Source organism: Mya arenaria, chromosome 3, assembly GCF_026914265.1.
Source record: "Mya arenaria isolate MELC-2E11 chromosome 3, ASM2691426v1".
NCBI lineage: Eukaryota > Metazoa > Mollusca > Bivalvia > Myida > Myidae > Mya > Mya arenaria.
Window position 1 is genome coordinate 70,953,503 of NC_069124.1, and position 21,104 is coordinate 70,974,606.

At 34.8% G+C, this 21,104-nt stretch overlaps 1 protein-coding gene across 9 annotated transcripts in view; it reads right to left on the minus strand.

Moving 5' to 3' along the window:
• Positions 1 to 21,104, minus strand: part of LOC128227482 (sodium channel protein 1 brain-like) — a 52,656-nt gene that overhangs the window by 27,784 nt on the left and 3,768 nt on the right. For all 9 annotated transcript variants that reach the window (XM_052938073.1, XM_052938077.1, XM_052938075.1 and 6 more), the window contains exons 3-6: positions 9,385 to 9,599; positions 4,352 to 4,480; positions 3,313 to 3,425; positions 1,649 to 1,867 (exon numbers count right to left, since the gene is read on the minus strand). In XM_052938073.1, the coding sequence (XP_052794033.1) occupies positions 1,649 to 1,867; positions 3,313 to 3,425; positions 4,352 to 4,480; positions 9,385 to 9,599 (676 nt within the window). The remainder of the gene's footprint in view (positions 1 to 1,648; positions 1,868 to 3,312; positions 3,426 to 4,351; positions 4,481 to 9,384; positions 9,600 to 21,104) is intronic.

Sequence of the window (21,104 nt, forward strand, 5' to 3'; positions counted from 1 at the left end):
ATGGCATGACATTCTACATGTAGTATCATGGCATGACATTCTACATTACACTAGTTATAATAGCAAATATATATAATGAAATAATCTAAGCTGGTAATGTCATTTAAGAAATAAACCTTTCTAAGGAGTGTGCAAATACTGACCAATGCTGACAATCTACATATTGATTATTTTAATTACAAAAATGACAATCAATATTTTAATGTACTGTGAAAAAATGGTACCGGGTCAAAATGTATGACCTTTTACACCATGAATGTAGGTTTTGTAATGCAATAATAAGGAATCAGATGATCTTTATATTCAAAGGGATAACTGGCGAACTGCCATTTTGAAATTCAAATTTCAGTACATCAATTATGTAGCAAGTCAATCATATAAATATATGTCAATAGAATTATATTCCACAGTTGAGGAATCCTTTTCACAACCTACCACAGCAATAGGGTTAGTTATTTAGACAACAGATACCTAAACCACCTTCCCCACATCTTTAGCATTATTTACAATGACTTTTCAGTTATGAAGTATATAGGTGTTCTAAAGATGTTATGGTATACATCTGATGTTCAATTAAGGTTTTTGTTTTATCTTGCCATTGGCCATAATGTTAAATGTTGATGCCTTGCGATGCCCATATAATTTGTCATCATTTGAAATGGTATTGTTGACTAAAACTTAAGTATGAAATAAATGACTGAAAAAAAACATACAAATAAAGTTATGGCAGGTTGTATGTTTTTTCTTTATTTCAACTGAATTCTGAAGTCAGAACTGACCAATTTCAAGTTTCAAGGTCAAACCAGAGTGTTTGCATTATTTTGTTATCGGTATAATAATTATATATTCTTTCCCTACACATAAAACCCTTTCCAATGGTACCTAAATAATATGGGGTGACCAGGCATCAAAAATTTTCATGAAATAGCTTACATCAAATGAAAATGTTAAGCAAAACAGTTGCTCTCCAAAATGACCGTTTCGGAAGAACATTGGAAACATTGTTAAGATTTGCCTTTTCCTTTTTTTCATTGTTTATGTTATATAATATATATGTTTTAATATTTTTAATCAAACACTTTGATAATGACCGCCTGAATTCTTAAAGTTTCACATGCCTCTCAATACTATAATACCGGTAACTATGTATATGACATACCACACATAAAGTTTTGGTCATGATAAACTGTATATAATGGGCACACAGAAGCTATGGAAAATATAATAAGTGCCATAAGGTGTGACAGTTGAAGTCAAATGTTCAATTTCAAGAAGGCCAACAGGCCAATCTATAATACTTCAAGGATCTGGCATACATTTTACTAATAGACACAAGTGTATTTGTAAAAATATTATGAGAGGTATTAGATAAATTTACTGTTATACACCAAATATTTTCTCTTCTCTATTTAAATGAAACCACCACAAATATAACTTCATGATGAATTGGTCATGACTTTAAAAAGCAAGCGTCATTCTATGGACAAGTATTGAAAGTCCAAATAATTTTTTTTGCGCCATTTAATATAATTCTATCTGACAAAGATTGCACAATGGCTGCTCATTCCTCTAATTACTATTGCATTTTCTCAAACAAAGTTAAAAGAGGGTCAGTTCAAGCCAGAACTCATCAATATAAATGGCTTACAAGAGTTTTTGGTGTGGTCGTTGAAGTACTGGTCGTAGGTGTAGGCGGGCGGCGAGGCAAGGGAGTAGTTCAGGTTGGTGACGCACTTCTGCCGCAGTGACCCCATGTAGATTTGGAGGGAAAAGAGGGCAAACACCATCAGACAGAAACAGATGAGCATCATCACCTCCAGCAACATGCGGAACGCCCTCAACAACGCATTCACAATCGTCTTCAAACCTGAAGTATAGAAATTGTATGACTGAAGGGTACAGTTCACAATGTTGCTTAATAAAAAATAATGTACAATCATGTATCATATTAATTTTAATATGAATATGATGATTGAGAAAAAAAATAATAAAAAATCAACCTAATGAGACAACTGAAGTTAATGATCAGTATGTTTTTGTTTCATTGAGTTGTACTGTAATTGTCCAATGATGTTAACCACATGGTCAACAAAGACTTGTCATTAAGATTTTAAACAATAATTTCGTTGTGCCAGCCAGTCTGTCTACTGTATAAGATAATAAGTTGTTGAATTATATAAAGGGAACCTAATATTATTAAAAGAATAAGACTAGCATAACACATCAAAGGGAATCTATTTAATGGTGTAACTATAGAATTAAAAATACCGTTTAAAGGTTTTCACAAAATGTAATACCATTTATGTACATGGAAAATATTGATACAATATACCTAATATTTGAGGTTCAAGTGAATACACAAGCGGTTTTCTTCTTTAAATACTATTAAAGGGCTAAACTTGTCATTAAAATAACTTCTTCATAAGTTATTAGTGCGCATAACAAAGGCATGCATTAGATCACTGTCTAGAATATAGAAAAAACTGCCCATATTTCCAAGTATTAATATCTATGAAAAAAATCTGTCACAATTCTAATTTAACAAATTTAGACATATTGTTTCCTCATGGCTGCTTATCTGATATCACCAACTGAGTTATGAGAATTAATTTCAGTCTGTTCAATAAGCAGTGCAGTTTTAGTGAACTGTAACAACATAAACAAAAAAATAAAATTTTCTTTTCAGAAAAGCTTGAGCAAGCGCTGCAGACAAAATCATGCATAATTAAGCCATGGCGATACCGATTTTCAATCATTGGTTATCGGAGCAAAATCTGCTGCTTATTATCACATAACACTGTACAAGACTACATAAATCTTTCAAAACATGTTTCATAATTACAATACCCTGCAATGTTTGAGTACAGCTATTAATTGGAAATTTAATTCCATGTTGAATTAGTTTTTAAATTACTTTTCTATAATTGATTCATAATTCAACAGAGCAACAGAACCTCAAATAATTTTCTAAAGTACAAGGTACATATTATTACAGATGATAATAATCAAGATCATTTACAATAATTCATGATGAAGCATTACGACTTGGGTATTATTTAACATTTCCACTGCCATATTCCTTCTCCTTCATTCAATTATTTAAGAGAGTTGGGTGGCATCCCATGTTCAAGATGGTCATTAAAACTGTCCATTGATGCATCAGTACAGATATTTCTTCTTTCTTCGTGTGTTTCAACCTAACTTATACACTTAAAACCTATTTATGTTTTTTAATTAAACACAACATTTTTAACTACCAGGTGAAATTGTGAATGAACCTAAAATATTTGAGAAGGTTAAAAAAACCCATACCTGGTATGATTGAGATGGTCCGAAGAACTCGGAAGACTCGGAAAGTTCGGATACCTTGAAGATTCCCCAGACTTGACTGTCCACCTGTATTCTCTAGAACTATTGTGAAATACCTGAAATACATTCATCATTTTTCAATAATAATTCATTAAAAGTAATATGATAAGTTACATCAATTTTTTTCATATATATAAATATATATATATATATATATATATACTTGTTCCAAGCAAGCTTCGCCTAGGATGCTTGCTGAGGCCACTTTTAAGTGTCAAAGGTCGGGGAAAAATTGGTTGAACTGGATTGACCTCGGGTTTTGCAATATATGAACATCATTTGTTTTTATATAGATATATTTTTATATTTGCTATTCAAGTTGTATTTTATCATTTGTAAAAAATAAAATATGATTGTGTGTTGAAAGCTTTTGTATAATTCAAAGATATTAGATTACCTAGATACTTGATTCCAATGGGACGTTAAAATCTGATTTCGTCATACCATTATATCTGCTGACAATGTATTGTTTGATTTATTCAATAATGGATATGTTGTAGGTGGATCTAAACTGATATATAACAATGGGGACAATCACATTAGTTACATAATTCTATCTGTAAGTTTAAATCACCAATATACTAAGAAGGGGGCCAATATTATGGCTGGGATTCAATATAAAGGCAATATAGACAATGCCTTACTATTCTTATCTTAGAATATCTGTCATTGACATATTGACTTTGGCAATAGAAATGTAATGGAGTAAGTACAAATTATTTAATCACTGAACTATACTTAAAGAGTTTATTCCAGAATGCAAGATCACTGCAGAATTCGGTTAACATCAGACAGACTCTAATTCATTCTTTAACAATGTTTCCAACCATGAAAATAAGTGCATGTCAGTTATAGATAAATAAATCAATAAGGCCTTATTATGAATATAATATGCTTTGATTGAAACTATATGGCAATATTTCAGAAGTGGTGATAGCACTTAATGTCAACTAAATGCAAACAAATATTTTTCAAGACTTACGCTGATACTATAACTATAAAATCTAGCCAGTTCCATGCGTCTCTGAGGTACGTGTACGAGTTGATGAAAAAACCACGGGCGGAAAGCTTGATTATCATCTCAAGTGTGTAGACTCCTAAGAACACATACCTGAAACAATGGCAAACAATACTTAGAACACATAGTATCTGAAACAATAGCAAACAATACTAAGAAGACATAGTATCTGAAACAATGGCAAACAATACTTAGAACACATAGTATCTGAAACAATAGCAAACAATACTAAAAAGACATACAGTAGTATCTGAAACAATAGCAAACAATACTAAGAAGACATAGTATCTGAAACATTGGCAAACAATACTTAGAACACATAGTATCTGAAACAATAGAAAACAATACTAAGAAGACATAGTATCTGAAACAATGGCAAACAATACTTAGAACACATAGTATCTGAAACAATAGCAAACAATACTAAAAAGACAGTATCTGAAACAATGGCAAACAATACTTAGAACACATAGTATCTGAAACAATAGCAAACAATACTAAGAAGACAATTAGTATCTGAAACAATAGCAAACAATACTAAGAAGACATAGTATCTGAAACAATACTAAGTGACCAACAAGCCATATATGTTAAATGACAAGTAATGCTTGATCAGCAGCCTTAAATATGACATGGTGATGGCCTTACTTATTCATGTATTGCATGGTTTCTTGTTTTATTTCTGTCATTGTTGTAAAAAAGATGAAACAAGCAGAAAAATGTGGTATCTCTTGAGTCTTATAAAATCTAGTTCATGTGCCTTTGTTGTAAAGAATTTGAAACATGATGAAAAGGTATTTTCTGATTAATATTATTTATTATTTAAGTTTATTCGTTACGAAACACTCAGCATTAAACCATTGCACTGTGCTACATCATTATTCTGAGCAGTATATGTACAAACTATGACTGACAGAATATATACACAGGAATTCGATAAATTGTACACTGTTTACATTAAATATTGATGTTTCTGCAACAAAATGCAATCTTCAGCTGTTTTTTTATATTGAATTATTGTCAGTAAAAAAATTATTCTTGAGGTAAAATGGGGTTTTCTAAAAATAAAATAAAAATAAAAATAATAATCTGGCAAATGAAGCTTTGAGAACAGAATGCAGTTCATACCAGCATAATAGGCATCATGCCAACGTTTATGACACAAGACAATTTATGTTTTTAGATTGTGATTCAATTATTATATCTCTGTTACAGCATTTTGGGTTATTAATTACTATTTACATAAAAGCTCACCCACAGTTCATAGCCTCTGTGACCCTTAAACCCTTATTTCTATTTTTGCAAAGTAAAACTACAATGTAAATGACACAATGTCTAATTTTCAAAATATGTCTATGATTTTACATATTAACCAGCTGTATCTGCCTTAGGCCCAAAAAATAGTGCTATATCAGCCTTAGGCCCCCAAAAAAGTAAGTCTGGTTCCAGTTACTCCACCGTCCATAATTATACAGGTTGACCCTAATTTTCTTTTTTGAAAATAAAACTGAGGGCAAAAAATTCGAAGAAATTAATTAATTATGGGATAATCATTGTAAAACTCAGAACAAGAAGTGATGAATGAAACAATAAAGTTTATATGAGCAAAGATGCATACATATATCAATCCTAATAAGAAGGAATATAAGTATCTTCCATGGCCAAGAGTGTAAGATAGGTTCATTCCGATCAGAGCGTAGGGTGTTATGCGGAAACGAGGTTTACCGAGTTTTCGCAATACACCCTGCGCGAGGGTCGGGATGACCCTATCTTACACGAGCGGCTATGGTAGATGCTTTTTCTCCCACCTCAGTTAAAAATAATTAAGTAAAAATGTGTTTTTTGCTGGAACTCTTTTGTGCTTAGTGAAAATAATTGCGTATGGATATGCGATAATTCGTGGTTGTCATGGATATGCGCGCAGTGATTCCGATTATATTAATAATCAAATCGGTCTTAAAATAGTCCTAAGGAGAGTGAAGCATTATTTCTTGAATGGTGCGTGAAAACTGTTTTATGGTGACATTCGAAGCGAGAAATAATTAACTAGCGTTCTAAATATTGCCACAAGACAAGGTTTCCATGATGCTACAGACGACAGTCTTCAACAAGGGAGGTAATTACAATGTGGTGACCATTAAAAAGAGTTCCATACGGACATTTTATCTTCGCCCGTGGGCAAGATAAGAATTTCTAGCATGGTTAAATTATTGGATCTACTTATCTGAGGTGGGAGAAATACCAAATATACACCTACCCTATTTTTTCAGGCATTGTAACAAGACTTGCTTAAAAAAAATCATTGCCCTCAAATTTTTATTAAGTTATTCGTGATGAAAAGTCATTATATTCATAGTAATTACTAAAAAACAAGAGCTGTCACAGTATGTGACGAATGCCCCCGAATGTGACATTGACCTACGAACAAGGTCAGTACATGAAAAGTTGATCTTGCCTTTATGTGTCAAATACATATGGCAAGTTATTTTAAATTACCTCTGAACATAAAAAAAAAATACCACCCATACTTGACAACCTACACTGTTATGTCCTTATATTCAGAATTCCCTTGTGAATAAACACTTAGTGTATCTTTCACCTTAGAGGTAGGGACATGGGTCTTGCACACGACACGTCGTCTTCGTATGTGGAACACATGTAGCAAGTGATTTTAAAATCTGTCCATACAAGGGAAAGTAACAGCCCTGACACGACAACCTATACTCTATGTCCTTAAATGCAGCATTCCATTGTGAAAAAACACTAAGTGTGACCTTGACCTAAGAGGTAGGGACACGGGTCTTGCACGCGACACGTTGTCTTGGTATGCCGAACACATGTGGCAAGTTATTTTCAAATCTGTCCATACAAGGGAAACGACAACCCATACTCTATGTCCTTATATGCAGCACTCCATTGTGAATAAACACTAAGTGTGACCTTGACCTTTGAGGTAGGGACACGGGTCTTGCAGGCGACACGTCGTCTTGGTATGTGGAACACATGTGGCAAGTTATTTTAAAATCTGTCCATACAAGAGAAAGTTACAGCCCGGACACGACAACCTATACTCTTATGTCCTTATATGCAGCACTCCATTGTGAATAAACACTAAGTGTGACCTTGACCTTTGAGGTAGGGACACGAGTCTTGCACGCCACACGTCGTCTTGGTATGTGGAACACATGTGGCAAGTTATTTTAAAATCTGTCCATAAAAGGGAAAGTTACAGAGCCGGACGGACGGACGGACGGTGCGATTTTAATATGCCCACCTTCGGGGGCATAAAAGCAACCCTAAGAAAGGCTGGTTACTATATTTGGATCAAAAATTGTTTATAGAAATATTTTGTAAAACAATCTGTATACCATTGCATTCAAATTCCTTAAGATCAAATGTCGCATGTGACGCAAACAATGCCTCAAAGTCAAAAGTCACATGTGACACAATAGAACCTGAATTTTAATCTTACAGTCTTTGTAACTGCTACCCTTGTCTTTTTAAAAATGCTAAATATATAAATAACTTACTATACTTTAAGCAAATTGTAAATTTGTGCAGCAATTTGTATCATAAAATTTATTTCAATGATGAATCAGGTCAACCATGCTAAATATTGATATAACATTTTCAAGAACAGTATAGTGTAGGTCAGAGATTAATAATGTAAGGATTCTAAGAAAAGAAGCCTGTATCTGAACTTTTCCTAACATGTATAGTTCTCTTCCCATAATTAACCGCCTCAACTTTGTGCCTTGGTTAACAACATTTTTACAAACAATAAAAACTAAAAACTGTATTTCAAAAAAAAAGATGATTGAAATACAAGGTTTGTCCATTTGGATTTAATATTTATAAACAGCAGCCTAGTTCACAGCCATCTTGAAAATCATCCCCTTTTGTTCTTTTTATTGGCAACATGGTATGTAAGGTTGTCATACGATACTAACCCTTGTGTTCAATGTAGGAATAACTGACAATGGAATGGACACCCCTCTTATTCTAACCCATAAATATACCATAAAAATGTAGATGACAGCAGAAAGACAGTACTGTGTATGCAAAACATTAACCAGTATGCAATAAACGATGTTCTAGTACCTTACATCACATGTTGTAACAATCTCACATTTCAAACAATATTCTATTGAGAAACATTACTGACAATTAAACATGAAATCTTTAGTATCTGAAGCAGTCAATATTTCCAAACCGACAGAATATACACACTTTAAATCCTTCTAGTGTTACGGTAAATAGTCTCATTAATAATTCAAAAAATAAACTTAATGCATTGGAGAAGAAAAAATCATGCATAATTTTATCAATGACTTGAGCAGGAGGATATGTCAATGGAAAAGAATATTAATCACAGTTATAAACAGTTTATATCACACACATTTTCTTTACCTACAAAAATCATTGTTTTGAATATACAACAGGGTATATAACGATGTGTTTTTGTATTAATCTAAAGACAATTGATTGTTATACAAGACTCTTAGCATGCAATAAAGTTGTCTCCTACACAGATGTTTCACAATAAGATAGAAATAAAGTATACTGTAAGCCAACAGACAACAACATTCATTGTCACTTTATTATCTATACGTACATGCAGTGCTTGGTAAGTGCCTTTTTTGTATCAGAGTCACAATTCCTCATTTACTTTGGAAATAAAATCTACATTAAGCTGAATATTCTTTGTCTTACTTACCACATTTCATAAAAACAACACTAGATAAATGTCTATTTTAGTGGGAAATGTATTACCCTGAGTGTACATGAAAAACATATGTATTAAAAAGTTTCATTGTTCAATGCAAGTTACTAGATTTTCTATGCAAAAACTATGTAGACCCTATACTTATCTTAAAAAAATTATTCAATAAGCTATCTTTTAGTATGAAAATATCAATCTATCCATTTCCAAAACTAACAGCCTTCATTTTAAAATTGTAAAAATCATTAATGTGCGTATACAATTATAAACATACTCAGCTGTTTCTGAAGCAGGTTCATTTGGCATTGCAAGGAATATACAGTTAGCCAAGATCGTGAGGATGATGAAGTAGTCGAAATACTGACTGGTGGCGATGTACACACAAAACTTCCTGAACGGGTTCCATGGCCGGAGAACGTAGAATGAGGGGGTTGCAGAAAACCGATAGATGTACTCCCGCTTGAAACGGGGGCCAACCACACAGAATGTCTGAAAGAGAAAACACATTAAAGAATAACTTTTTTAGGATATCCAGTAATGTACTGCATTTTCACACATTGAGTTTGATGACAGTCAATAACAATAAAAACATTGGTAAATTAATAGCAAAAGGTGTATTCCTGAAAGAAACCTAAAGGTTCTTGAAATTGATTTGGTCACTTTTAATAATTATTTTTGTAAATTGCTCAAAAGTTACAACCTGACTTTAATCAGATTGCGAAACAGATAGATATACTTTCAAGAAATTCAGACAACGAGTGAATTGAATGCAAGTTAACAGCAACTATAAAGGCATGAGTAAACATCAGTACTTCTTATTTTGTCCTTCAAATCACTTTAAATTATTCATCAAATGCTGATTCCTAATTTGCAATGAGAATGTTTATGTTCTGCTTTTTAGCAGATCTATGTAAGTGATGAAGTATTGCTAGCTGCAATTGACTGTGACAAGGTAATTGTGTAATAACAGGCAATTATAATTGCCAGAAAAGAAAAGGCATTGGACAAGAACAGCACAAAATGCTTCAAATTATCACAAAGTGAATTACAATGTGACAATATATTGATGAAGACAGAAGAAATATATTGTCTTAGAGAAGCAGGAGTTGTTTGAGGGTGCCACAGCTTGCCATATCCTGCCTTCATGGTTCCATTATTCTGCCCAATTACGCCACATTGCTGGATCACGGCATGATGTAATGAGTCCTGATTGATCAACCATTGATTATCACCGGGCCAGTATAAAATCATCAACTGGTTTTTTGCTGCCAAGTATTACCTGAGCGGTCTATAAGCAAACTTCATTACAAGCTTATTGTGATACATCAAAAGATATGAAAGTGAGCAATTTCTGATATGGCACTTGATAAGGTATTAATTATGAGGTATGTTATGAAATGTGGACCAAAAGTGCTTGGGTTTACTGGTAAACTGACAGACTTCAGCTGACAACCATCAGCTGCAATCACCCCCTGTCAATACAAATCATAAATATCTTGAACCTTCAACAATAACTTTTATACTGACATCCATCTAGTATGTAGAGCTTACTTATAAGAAGTTTCATGTAGGTATGTAGATGCTACATAAAACAGTAGTTTATTGAATTGTAAATAGCAATTAACAGCTATCCATTTGTGTTCAAATGAATAAAATAAATAAAAACTAAAAAAAATAATGATAAGGGATGTTTTCAAAATATTTTTACTCACTTCATTACATAAACTTCCCAATATTAGGTACATTTGAGCGATGGGTCAATCAAACTAAGACCTAGTTTCAAAATAAAGTATTTATTTTCTCTAGATACTATAATCAAAGTTAAAATTATCTTGAAATTTGTAACAAAAGTTTTGTTCAAAGTAAAACTTTTATTATCGTAAAGGAAATTAAGACACCGAGATTTATAATACGGTACATTCATAAAGGCTTTTTTATAATAGTGTCAATTGATTCATAATTCAATGGGAATTAAAAAAATGCACTTAAACCAGCCCAGGCTGTGTGAGTACTTCAGCACTTTTGATTTTTCATGGTCACAGTCAGAGTGTACTCTAACACTATCAAATGAATGCTTAAACTGATATGGGTAAAATATTCAAGAAAAACAACATGAATGATACATATGATATCAATAATTTTACAATATGAAAATATATATATAATATATCTATACACCGGAAATGGGTCTTGTGATTTTTAAGAGTCAAAGCAAAAATGTTATTCATCAAAAGAAATATAAATTACCGGGTAACTTAAATTTACCACTGACCTTGTAAATAATCTCACTAGAGTACGTCCCCCAATTCTATTATTAGTCACAGAAAACTGTGACATCATATTATTAGATGTGAATCTGTTCGGCGGAGCACACATTCCGTGTCTGGCCAATTTCATAATTTAGAATCTTTGTATTTGATATTTCAGGGTTTCAAATAAAAACAGTTTTTAACAAGAGAACTATTTGTTTATTTTTTTACTTGTTATTTTGGTATACACATCAATTGTCAATGTTGTTCCTTGTCATTGTTAACTGTCATACATGTAAGAGTTTACTGTAAATATTTTAGTTCATAATATCAAGTTCCTCAAGAAGCGGCACAACAATGGGCATTCAGGAAAACTTTTCTTTAATTGTGACATGTTTTTGTTCCCCAGCCACGAGTCTGCAAATAAAAAAATAGACATCTGGCGTCTTATTTATATGAGCTAGTACAAGTCTAGTTCCTGCAATGCGTCACTAGGAAACATTACTGTCCAGTAAGTTGAGTAACATGGGTTTTTTATTTAACTTTTAATTTCATTTTAAATTAATTTTACTTCTCCGAAATTCAATATTCACGTCTATAATTATCATGGCATCGCCAAATTTTTTTCATAATTTGCAGTCTTTGAACTTCATCAGTCTTTATGGACAATCAACCATGACATTATTATAAGTAAGGGGAGTAACCACGCATAAGACGTGGGCGGAATTGTGATTTCGCACCCAATTGACTTCGTATCAACTCATAAAGTATAATGCCATTTATATCAAAACCCTGTTAAGCCATTATAACTTGGCACATCAAGAATATACGCATAAAGTTTAATGAATGCTGGCGATCAGCTTAGGTTTTTTCAAGCCGTGCAGAAATAAATGTGCGGCCATATGGAACGAGTTAGTGGACATGGGCTGTTAGAGGCTGGCAGGTAGTTATCCAGTTCATGTTGTTGGCCACGATCCCTGTGTCTGCCAGGTCAGGCGCCGCAGTTGCAGGGCACGGCTGTGTTATGTTTCCAATGGTTATATCATATATGTCAACGACCAGAACATGCATTCAAGGACGAAACTTGGCGAAAGTGTCCCAACAAAAAATACGAATGCGTCAAATGTACGTAATGACCATAGGCTACACATGATGATGAGGCGAAATAGGTCCAGTAAAACGCTTCATTGTACGATAATGTTTGAACGCCATTATAGAGTTTGTGTGTATGGTCGTGTGGGTGACAACATTAAATCGTTTGAGAATGCTTGTCATTAAAACTGTCATAGGTGAATCACGTCAACATATAGTTTAGAACTTTCATTACTATCATTATTATTTTAGCTCACGAGTATTAATTTTCGATGGAACTTGCATTGCCATAGCCGTGGTATCCGGTGTCGTCTTCGAGCTGAACTGTGGCCATAATTCAATAACCGTTAAATATATTCCATGACTTAACCTGTGACAATACGGACATATGTGGAACGACCCATAATACTGGCTTTAATTAGTGTCGAGTTATCCACTGAGAAACACAGACGAACTTTGGCACCCGCTGTTGGTGCTTTTGTATGAAGGACAGTATTAAACTCTCCCACGGATGTCTTGGACAAGTGATGGCGATAAAGAATTTTGATTTTAAGCGAACAGTAAAACATCTGCACTTAGTACATATGTAAAGCTCTCGGGCCTATATTGCTCTTCCGGGCAGGCATCACCTCCCGGCCCGTCGACTTCGGTTAGTGACATCTTAGTATTGTCCTCGACTAAAGTCGGGCATTTGGAAGCAAAATAAACCGAAACAATGACAATTGTAAAAACGGCATGCTAACAAATTTGGCTATATCTTTGAAATCGGCTTAAATTAATGAGCCTTAATATTCGTCTCTTTGTGATCAACTATAATAGCTGTGCTACGATAATTGATATTTCGACACATGATACTCCTTTGTCAGTTTAAGCAGCGAAGAATGACTGTGGAAGCAATATATTATACCTATTTTAGATATGCAACATTGTTATTGTAAGCACTATGTCCTTCAAATAAAAAAATCCAGCATATGAACATAATCAAGTAAGAACATAATTAACCGTGTGTTTCCTTTAACATTAAAGAAATATTAAACAAAACTTATGAAGTCAAAGCCAATTGGGAACGTATCCCATGATTTACCGAAATGTCCTTGGAGAAACTGGTTCAACTTTTATGTGACAATTTCTGGTCGGTCTTAATCAATTGACTATAACAATTAATTGTTCATAAATCGAGGACACTTCAAAGAGCAGCGGTGTATCAGTTTTCCTGCCAATTTACGTTATAAAATTACGGACCTATAGGTCCGAGGTAATCTTAACTAAATACAATAATACCACTTCTCAGTCGTCTTTCAACAGTATCTTCCTGTCGCAACATACATTTTTCATGACCATTGTCTGATATTGCATTGACCTACATCGGCTGAAGTTTATTGGACATGGAGCTTATTTCCATTGAGGGTTGCATCAATAATTCGCGGGCCTGCTGAAAGATGGTTGTAACTCAACCTAGAACAAGAGGGCGTTACAGCAGTATTGCGCTTTGGCCATCGAACTGGTTTTCGTGAGACAAATGAGTAGAAATCAAAGGTCATTGTGTGCAAGGCGTTAGTCCGATACCCACCGTCTCACTTAGTGCCCAGCACACCATAATATAGGTCTGCCATGGCTTGGACCTGGAGCTGCCCTAAAACCTGGACTTTATACCCTGGCCAGACTTCAAGTCAACCGAGTGACAGCTAATCAAAGGTGCTTACGATCTGTTCAATTTGTAGACAGGTCGGTGAAAGTATTCAATATACGAACAATTCTCTTTTCAATGCCATGCTTTATGAAAATTGATTTTCTAACTCCCCCGCCGGACAAATTGGTCGACGGGTATACATATTGAAACAGACAATTTTTGAAATGGCCAAAGCTCTTCATTTCTGTCTATTAGCTTTTCAAGGCCAAAATCAATACAAACAGAAAATGTTCCATGAAATATTAATTAATCACAATTTATGGTTTCTTTCACAAGTGAAGCGACTCTCTGGAGGTGTAGCCCCCGACTACATGTACTGTTGAAATGCCAATGTAACAGTGACCTAGAACGAGGACTACTGGTTAATCATTTAATTTGACTTGTAACCTGCACGTGTGTTGAACAATATACATTGGACAATTCCCCCCCCCATTAATTCGTTGCATATTGTAACAAACTTAAAAGAAAAAAGAAGATTTTGTAAGACAGTATTCTGGTCATGATACAGCTATTTAGTATTTACAATGGCCTACATTGCGATTGGGGATTCCGAGAATGATTTGTTTCTTTACACGTTTGGGAAGAAGTTCCACAAGATTTGAAGACAATTATCATCAGCGTTGGGTTCTGTCTGGTTCGTTAAGAATATATTGAACAAAGCAGCCCGTATATTACCCGGGATTGTCGATAAAGGGATAGTTGCTATGACAGTCTGGTACTGGACGTATTTCCCTCTTGAATTTGCTTCCCAAAGTTCTTCAAAGTTGTCAAACTCACGTCATAACATCATGATGAACAATTTTACAAACAGACGAAATCTGTCTGTGTTGAGACGTCATTCGTAAAACGTTTACAATAATGAATGTAAAACAAAAGAATAAAAATGACAAATAAGTAGAATCCTTGAACGAGCTTGGAATAGGAATAAAAGCACTTGCCAAAATTAATGATTTACATGCGTTAATTATTATCTCCCATTTACATACTGAGACAACTGATGATTTCGTTGGAAGCATAACCGGGAAGATAATGTGCACCAGAGGTTCTCAGTAGATGCAATATATCTATGTGGGTAACGGTTCAATATAGAGAGATATTAATTATGTGAGATGTTCAGATGCCGTATGTTCACCACGTGTATGCTGGTTACACAGACGCTTGTTTCTATTGACACAAGTAATCAACGACTCTTGATTGTATTTCTGTGCCGAATTCCAGCCGCGAACGCTCGATGTATCTACATTCTGTCGTTTGTGGGTACTTAGAATGTTGCCAATTTATGTAGCTTCGAAGATACCAGCAGACACTCGAAACTAGGTTCGTCGTGTGTTACAACATAGGTTTTATACCTGACGACGTCTATCGTGCATATTGTAATTTATTCACTGTCCTGATTGGAACCAGTGTTACTAAATATGTATACACATGTGTACCAAGAAAACACAGATGGCAGAGTGAAATAAGGAAGATGGGTAGCGACCTGGACTCGGAAGAGATCGGGAGACAATTAACCATAAATTCAATCTTCAGAATATTTTTATTTATTTAAACATGTCACGAAAACCATCAACATCTCAAAACTTGCACGAGTAATTGATACGGAAGTTTGGACAGTAAAGCAATATGGTTATTTACATGTTTAAGTATCAAAACATGGCAACAAAGTACAGACAATTATCGATATTTTATTTTGTTACAATTTTCCGTTTTGACCATTTCTGACAGCAAATAGTATATACATCTGTGAAAACTACCCGGCCCATTTGTTATAGTATTTTTTAGTAATTTCTTTGTTCCATATTTGTTACAACTATTCAACAACTAAATTTCTGATTAGCACTTTACTCTTCCAGGGTTATGTAAATTGTCTTAAAGTTTAATCCTAGTAATTGTACCGTGTTCGTGTTCAACATTTGAGTGTTCAAAGTTCAAGAAGTTAACAATGTTGACACCTCTTCAGAATATTCAAACAAGTTGTGTACATTAAACATTCGACTGACTATAGAATGCAACTCATTTTAAGTCTTCCAGTAGCCTATGCTCTTGGCACTTCAAGTATTCTATGGCTAAACGCATACAGAAAAATATATATGAATTATAATAGCTGTCACAGCAACCTGACAAATACTCTCGATTTGGACTGTTTTCTAAACATTGTGTATGTATGGTACCAGCAAAATCTTTAAAGTTTGAAGGCAATACCGCTAATAGCGGAGGAGAGGCCGATTATAGTTTACGTGAGACGAACATGTTTTAAAAAAACTTCCAATTTCATCTGTTTATTTTTAATTTACTTTTTCAAAATAAGAATTTCATTCCCCGCTGTAGATGGGATAGGTGAAATCGCTAAATCTTTCATTTATATGCTAATCCTAAATGGTTGTTTGCAAATTTTACATCGTTAATGTAAGCTTTTCTCTCAGCAGTGACTGAACGCACATACCGTAGAAAAGATTATGATATTAAATATGAATACGTGTGAACCTGATTTATCAACATGGGAGAAATAAGATTCACGATTCTACATAGATATACAAGTCTATGACCAGGCCTGGAAAGCTAATATTGCAGTATTCAGGCGTCTGGCACTTTGACATTGGTTCAGGGTTCATTGAATGCCGTTCTAATGTGTGTGTTTTTTGTGATTTTAGAACATAATCTGCTACCAAATTACAGCGCAAATTAAAAGTAATGTATTCAAAACTATTATGGTATTGTATGTATTGAAAGGATTTTCATACGTATTTGATATTTGGGACACGATATCATATTGTTAAAAACAGCAATAAATAGCAACGACAAAACGCAAGTTAATACCCTGAATAAGCTTAGCGAACAATGTTAATAACACATTCTTTAATCCACTTCTTAAGCAAGATTCTGTTATCCGAAAAAATACACCGGGTTTGTTTCGTTAATCTTCCAGTTACAATTTAATAAATAATAAGTTAATAAATAATATTGCATTAAATTACACTTGAGCGTTCTGAATGTTAAACAGACAGCTCAACATTACCTTTTAAAGGCAACAGTAAAATGACGGTTTCTCATTATTTTGGTTTGCATCGGAACCATGTTGATTAAAATACACTATAAGAATGATGAGACTTGTACATAACATAGTCACAGTAAACATTAAATGATCATTTGCTCCGAGATTATATCCTGCGCGCGTGACGCTATTGGCCACGACTCCGCCGCATCTTTATGTTTGATGCTACAGGGGAAGTGTTAACAAAAATATCAAACTAGTTAAAATTAAACAAGGCATAATCCTATATCCCGTCATGGTTTAATAAAGTGCAGTTGATACTTACTGCACTGATACGCTACATACTAATTTTAAAATGTTACCGAAAGCCCCAGAGTTCTAGACACAGACAAATATAATAGTATTTAATCTGCGTTAATTATATTGCCTGCAACGTTAGTTGAGAATGTAAGATAATGAGGGGTTATTTGAATAAATTTCCTATCACTATGTTAATCAACATCAGATAGTCCGCTTTACTGCAAGGGTTTGCCGAGCCAGCATTTTCACAGGCACATCGTACAAAAAAACATCATATCGAACAAACCAGTGTTGACCACCGCATTTTTATGAAGAATGCAATGAAAGGATATCTACCTCGCCTATCCCACCTTCACAACCCACCCCTTTTGTCACCCATCCTCCGTCCTCGCTAACAACCCACCCTTTCATTTACCCTTCCGCCGCCCCTGCTAACAGCCAACACCTTTCATCACCCCTCCTCCGCCTACGCTAACAGCCAACCCATTTCATCACCCATCCTCCGCCCTCGCCAAACACCCAACCCTTTCATCACCCCTCCTCCGCCTACGCTAACAGCCAACCCATTTCATCACCCATCCTCCGCCCTCGCCAAACACCCAACCCTTTCATCACCCCTTTACCGCACCCGCTAAAGCCAACACCTTTCATCACCCCTTAGCCGACCTCGCTGACAGCAAACCCCGTTCATCACCCCCTCCGCCCCCGCTAACAAACCACACTTTTCATCACCCCGCCGCCGAATTGACTTGGCAAACAGGAAATCATATTAATAACTAGATGATTACAGTTTTCTTGGACACTAAGTTCTGGAAAGGGTGGACTATCTGGATACAGAACTTATAACAGGAACTGCTTGCGTACTGACATTCGTAGTACTCATATTAGCATAGGTCAGATACGTCCCTTTACTGCAAGGGGAAACTTGGGACCTTTTCAAGTTTATGAATAATTAATCATAAGATGAGGAATAATTCTTACCTAAAGAGGGCTATTAAGTCGAGCGATTGCTGTTGCTATGATATAACTTTTGACACGAACATATCCCTGAGGACTGGATACTAACATAACATTGTACTTGGATTGTTGTTAATGATTATTAATGGATGATTATGCTGATGGAGTTCTTGTAATTCAATCCGGGCTGACTTAAATGTATACGCACTGCCATGTATATATCTTAATCTCTTCAAATGTTATAGAAAATAATGGCGAGATGTAATCGGTACAGTTCCAGTGTAGTCATTGCATATCATAATTACAAATTGTTTCTACGTATTTCAAAGTATTTATATTCCAAGTACATACCCGACCTATCAAAGAAGTACATATTTTCACAACTCAAACAGCAGGTTGATATTTTTTGAGACTACTTGTATTATAACGTTAATTGGAGTATGCACTTATTTGTAGAGCAATGAGAATGGAGTAGTATTAAATATTTTTGCCTATTAATACTCCATAGAACGACTGGTCGCTTATCTCACAAGTTGAAATGACCGAGTTTTATTTTTATAATTGCTGATGAAGTAAGTGCAAACTGACAAAAGTATGAGGGTTTTGTGGGATTCGAACCTAAGACGAAATGACCCCTGTGGACTGCGTCATTGGTCCAGAAACTTACTGCGATACAACGTTAAGTTCATTGGGTCAAAAATGGGTACAAAACAAAAACAAAACCACCGCATTCACCCGGAACTGCGGGGCCACCTGGAAGGTATAAACGCGGCCCATTTCCCCAGTTATACCACCGGACCTGGGGGGGGGGGGCATGGTTACAATTGACTGGTGCATAATATCTATAATAAACACCATACACTTATCATGTGTTACAACATTGCCTTTTTGAAATGTGATCTTGGTGATTCTACTTACTGAAAATACAAAAGCTTACATAGGCACTCGATGGTCTTGTATTTTCGACCACCTTTTGTTGTACATATTGACTTAAGGTGATTAAAAACTAACCACAGGATAAAACAAACTATGTTTTAATGGACAAATCTTGTCAGCTGTGGAAATTTACGCTGGTCGTGTCATATAGAATAAAATATAAACTCCACTGTTCGTTTTAATCCTCGGCCATTGTAGTTTTCTTCAACCGCAAACAAACGTTGACTCCGTCCATTTTTAACGTTAAATTAGTCTACAAGCAACAAAGTACATCTACAGCTATTAAGAAAACATTTTGCATGTACGTACAAAATAAGTTCCTATTTAGCACGTTAGCAAACATTATGACAAATTAATGTAAAAATGGACAAGTGCATTTTGTAAAGAATGCAGTTCTCTTAGAATGAAGCCTGTTGTCTCAGATGATACTGAAGTCCTTACGTCAATGTTAAGACATTCGTTTGTTCGGAAGTAATTTATGTTTTATGGGACAACTGGCTTTGTGAGTGTCGCTCCCATGCGGTTATAAAACTTAATTGTAGCAATGTTTAGGTCAATTCTATTGATGTGACTACCTCATAAATGTACATGAATAACGTAGGGTGCATGTATACATGTACGTTGCGATAACTAACCCTCTTGAACGCGATCACAAGCACATCAATCTGTTCTGAGAAACTACTGTAAGTATTCTGTCCTTCGAAAACGATACAGAGTATGTATTCCTTGATTTCATAATGACCAAAATCAGAAGTTTGTCCATATAGTGACTTTCAACACTAGAGTTGCGGTTTACGCGTTGGTGGTGAGATACAAGTACCTGTAATACACACACACGCACGCACGGACGCACACCCACACCCAGAAACACAACTGCACACTGAATAACAGTGGAATGCTATTTTAACTTACAAATGTCGGCGCATATTTTCTGAACTCCTTTGTCAACTGGGCAACAGAGTTTACTGCTTTTGTCAAAGCAAACAGATTGATGGTTTGTTTATGGCGACCAGTATGGCATAGCATGTCTAAGATATAGCACAATATATGAAGCATTTTGGGTTTTATAAGAGCTTTGCTGTGTAAAACAGCTCCGAATGACTTTGATGTACAATGAACAATCGCATTGTATAGGCTGTGGGATAATAAATGGCATATGTCCCAGGCTGGAACATTAATAAATACTAGAATAATCAGTCACAGAAATATATCGCAGCAGTTTGCACTATTGCGAGAAATAACGGGGTATATTCTAGGTAGATAATAGTACAAGATTGAAGTACAGGTCTTTTTGCACTTACTACCATTTCTAAACGATATTATTGACCTGCCCGTAACCGTAGCAGAAAAGGTCGGACGACAAAACAGAAAATATGACAAGAATAAATTGGAATAATGATAAAAGTCCTCGGAGATAGTGACAATTAAGAAATCCATTGTCGTCATGGTTGTTGAAAGATACATAAAGCAGCCAGCGACAAACAAAAGTGTTTGTGATATAAATATGTAAATGAAATGAACTTATTAATGCGATGTCTGATGTAAAAAGTTTTTGTCGTCTTCTAAGAATTGACAGACATGTGATCTGGCATTGTCTCAGAAATAAGTTGCTGTTTATTTGCATTTTGCATTATGTAAGAAACAAAGATAAGTAACAATGTTGAATAAAATCCAAGTCGGTGACAAATTATTCGGAATTGACGTAAGACTCATTTTCCCGGAAATGAAATTAGTTCTACAACTGACGAATCAGGAAAATGCATGTAACATGTACATAA